The 3,769-nt window shown below is 28.2% G+C and overlaps 1 protein-coding gene across 1 annotated transcript; it reads left to right on the plus strand.

The window, feature by feature from the left end:
- Positions 1-2,193: 2,193 nt before the first annotated feature.
- LOC107463735 (zinc finger protein 3-like) lies at positions 2,194-3,215 on the plus strand. The gene has a single exon (XM_016082593.3). The coding sequence runs from the start codon at positions 2,302-2,304 to the stop codon at positions 3,106-3,108; it is 807 nt and encodes a 268-aa protein (XP_015938079.1). The 5' UTR covers positions 2,194-2,301; the 3' UTR covers positions 3,109-3,215.
- The last annotated feature ends 554 nt before the right edge of the window (positions 3,216-3,769 follow it).

Raw genomic sequence — 3,769 nt, forward strand, 5'->3', positions numbered from 1 at the left:
TTTAAAATAAAAATAAAATATTCAAATATTATAAATAAAATTAAATTTTCACCTAAATATTAAAGATTAAATCAAGTAATTTACCTATAAAAGAACATAGGGCACAATAATTATTCATTATATTATTCCTTGACCACTTTATATATATACATATAAAGTAATCAATTGCTAATATCTTCATCAAACCACGGAAAAAAATAATGCTAATATCACTTAGATATTTATAATTAAAAAATATTATAAATATACCGAAAATTAACGTTAAATTAAATTAAATTATTAACCATATATATATTATTTTATATATTTTAAAATAGTATAATTATAATAAATTTAGTGATAAAGTAATGGACACGTCTATTTGGTATGATGAGGTAAACAAACAATAATAAGAGGACAAAGACAAGAGTTTCTGTGGAGATACTACAAATCCACCATGTTGATTAAGAAATTAAGAGCATCACAGCTTTTTTCATTAGACAAGTCTATTCTAAAACTAATAATTCTCAGAAATTAAAAATAAAAAGTATGTAGTCTATTGACTATTGTTCATACCTTGGATTTTTTTAGTGTGTCATAGCATGTAGACGTGAATATACCCTTAAAAAGGTACATAGCTACAACACATAGCAATGTGAAAACTGAAAAGACATGAAATTAAAAAAAAAAAAAAAAAAGAGGTGCAACACGAGGACTTCCCAGGAGGTCACCCATCCTAGTACTACGGGGTTATGGACTTGCACGTGTTGGCAGGAGGAGTTCAATCAGCTTGGAAGATTTTTAGTTCTTATTACTACATACATCATCAATGAATAGGGGAATGCAAATGGAATAATATGATTTGTTGATTATGAAAAAAAGTTTACATTATCAATTGATTTTTTTTATTAATAGTCCAATTAATGAAAATAGAGTTAGTTATAGTAGAAAATAGAATATTAGTCATAGCATATTATTATTATTATTATTATTGATGAATTAAATTTTCTTTTCACTATTTACTATTTAAATAGCTAGGCATAAAATAAAAAAAGTCATAAAAATAAAAATATAAAAAATATTAAAGAGTCAGCAAATTTTATTTTTTTTGTCATTAATTAATCAATATTATTAAAAAATATAGGCTAAAAATATAAGATTTTTTATATTTAAATTACATAAATATAGTATTACAAAAATGAATAAACGCTAAGATATTTATAAAAATACATTCTAGAACACATCTCGGATGGTGAGGTGATAATCCCAAAATAGACATATTTCGGACGCTTAGCTCTCGTGCTGTGATTATGTACATAATTTTCGGATACTGTAACTTATATACGCATGTGAACTTATTTCGGATGTTGTGACTCTATCCACGATGATGGCTCATATCTCAGATGCTAAAACCTCATTCACATTACGTGCTTATCTCGAATGTTTAATATCTGATTTCCGTCCTAATACATATCCTAGGTGTACCCAAAATGTGACTCAACGTCACTCTGTCACAACATGGGAACTAAGCATTCGAGATATGCCCATTTTGGGGTTACCCCTCAGCATCCAAGATATGTCTCAAGATGCATTTTTATAAATATCTTAGCGTTTATTCATTTTCATAATTATTATATTTATTTAATTTAAATAAAAAATTCAAAAATATATTATTACATTATTAAACTAAAAAAATTGAACCAATAACTAAAATACTAATAAAAAATAATAAAATTTCTCCGATTTTGAATTTTTTTTCTCAAAATATAATTTGTTACTTTTATTTAAAAAAATTACACTTGTCATTACATAAAACTTAACTCTTCTAAAATTTACATTGTACTACTTTTACTCTCAAACTCAAAGTACTAGCTCTAGCTATGTATGTATGTATGAATGAATGAATGAATTCATTGATTTCTATACACACATAGATTTTGACATTCCCTATTTGATTCTTGTCGTGACATTCTTTTCACTCACATTTACATCATCAACCGTACTTGTTAGTGTTAGTTCCCAACAAGTTGCAATCACTACAAAATAAAAATAAAAATAAAAAATTGGATGACTTAATTTTTAGATTTTGCAATATTAAGACCTTGTAACTGTAAAATAGTGCTATATCTACTTCTATACATACCCAATGACCCTTTTATTCTTCTTTCATCATTCACTAACAACACAACAAACTTCATCTTTCACTCTTTCTTTCTTTCCTTCATTCATTTCTCTTAAACCAAACACACATTATTACTATTATTATTATTCATATTTTTTTTATTTTTATAATAACAATAATAATAATAATAATCTTTGCACATGGACCTTCAAACCTTGGAGAATTTGAAAAAATCTTCATCAAAGAACAAAGATCAAGATGATGATCAAGAAGTGAAAGAGAATACTACTAGTACTGTTCTTCAACTTGATCTAAGTCTTTCAAGCAATGATGAATCAAGAACAAAGCAAGAGCTGAACCTTCTCAACTTCCTTGATCCAAATTCATCAGAAAACTCATCAGATTCAACTCAAGAAGAAGAAGAAGGTAACAAGAACAAGAATCATGAAATGGAGCACAGAACATTCTCATGCAACTATTGCCAGAGAAAGTTTTACAGTTCTCAAGCACTTGGTGGGCATCAAAATGCACACAAAAGAGAAAGAACATTAGCAAGAAGAGGACACCACAAATCTCCATCATCATCATCATCATCAATGGTAGATTTTGGATACAGATTCTCTCCTTCTTTTTCTTCTTCTTCTTCTTCAAATGGATCCTATAACAAGCCACTTGGGATCCAGCTTCATTCTATGATCAATAAACCTTCTTCTCAGCCACCCTTTTTCGCGATGACCTGTCGCGAAAACGGGTGGCAGAGACAGAAGCTTTATTTGGATTCACACCCTGCAAATCGGAAGCTGAATAGTAATAATGGTTTGGAATCTGAATCACCATCATCCATGGCTGTTTTCGACGGCAGCGGCGGCGTGCCGAGGTTAGGGAAGTTTCATCCTACAAAGCTTGTGACACAAGGTTTTGGAGGATATTGGTTTGGTAGTGTTTCTCATTTGAATTCTAAACATGAAAATAAGTTGCAGAAGCTTGATTTGTCACTCAAGCTCTAAAGCATTTTCACTTCCAAAATTGTAATTAATTTCTCTCGAATTTTTGTTTCTGTGAATTTATATTTATGAATTTTCAAAATCTGTTCGTTCGACATTCCGTATTTGTCAAACATTATAATTCAACAGAAAAAAAAAGTATCATTATTGTATTTTTTTTTAAACAGTGTTTGACAAATTTCAAAATGTCGAACTTATATTTTGAAAATTTAAAATGTAAATTGCATAGAAATAAATAAAGTTTGGAGTAGTTAATTACATTTTTTTCTTCTTTTAATTGTGTATTTTTCTTAATGAAAGAGCTTCCACCTATATCATTTTATTATCTTCATGTATCTGATCTTATTCTAGCTGCTGTTGTAATTTGTAAATGCATTATTTTGGCTAATTGCAAATTAACTTGTTTGTAAAATAAGAGTTCTATCTCCATGGACATTGTTTCCATCTTCACAACTTCATCAAACTTTCCCTTTGTAATAATAATAATAATAATAATAATAATAGTGTAAGGATTCCAAATTCTCTTATTATCTGAATAGAAAAAAAAAAGGCAAAAAAACTAACACAAACTTAATGCAACCAAACTTAATTTTCTCAACTAAATGCTAAGGCAATTCTTCAATTCCTTTTGACTGTTCAAGAATTGATTTGATAACACTATAAC

The sequence above is a fragment of the Arachis duranensis genome, chromosome 9 (genome assembly GCF_000817695.3).
Source record: "Arachis duranensis cultivar V14167 chromosome 9, aradu.V14167.gnm2.J7QH, whole genome shotgun sequence".
Classification (NCBI taxonomy): Eukaryota; Viridiplantae; Streptophyta; class Magnoliopsida; order Fabales; family Fabaceae; genus Arachis; species Arachis duranensis.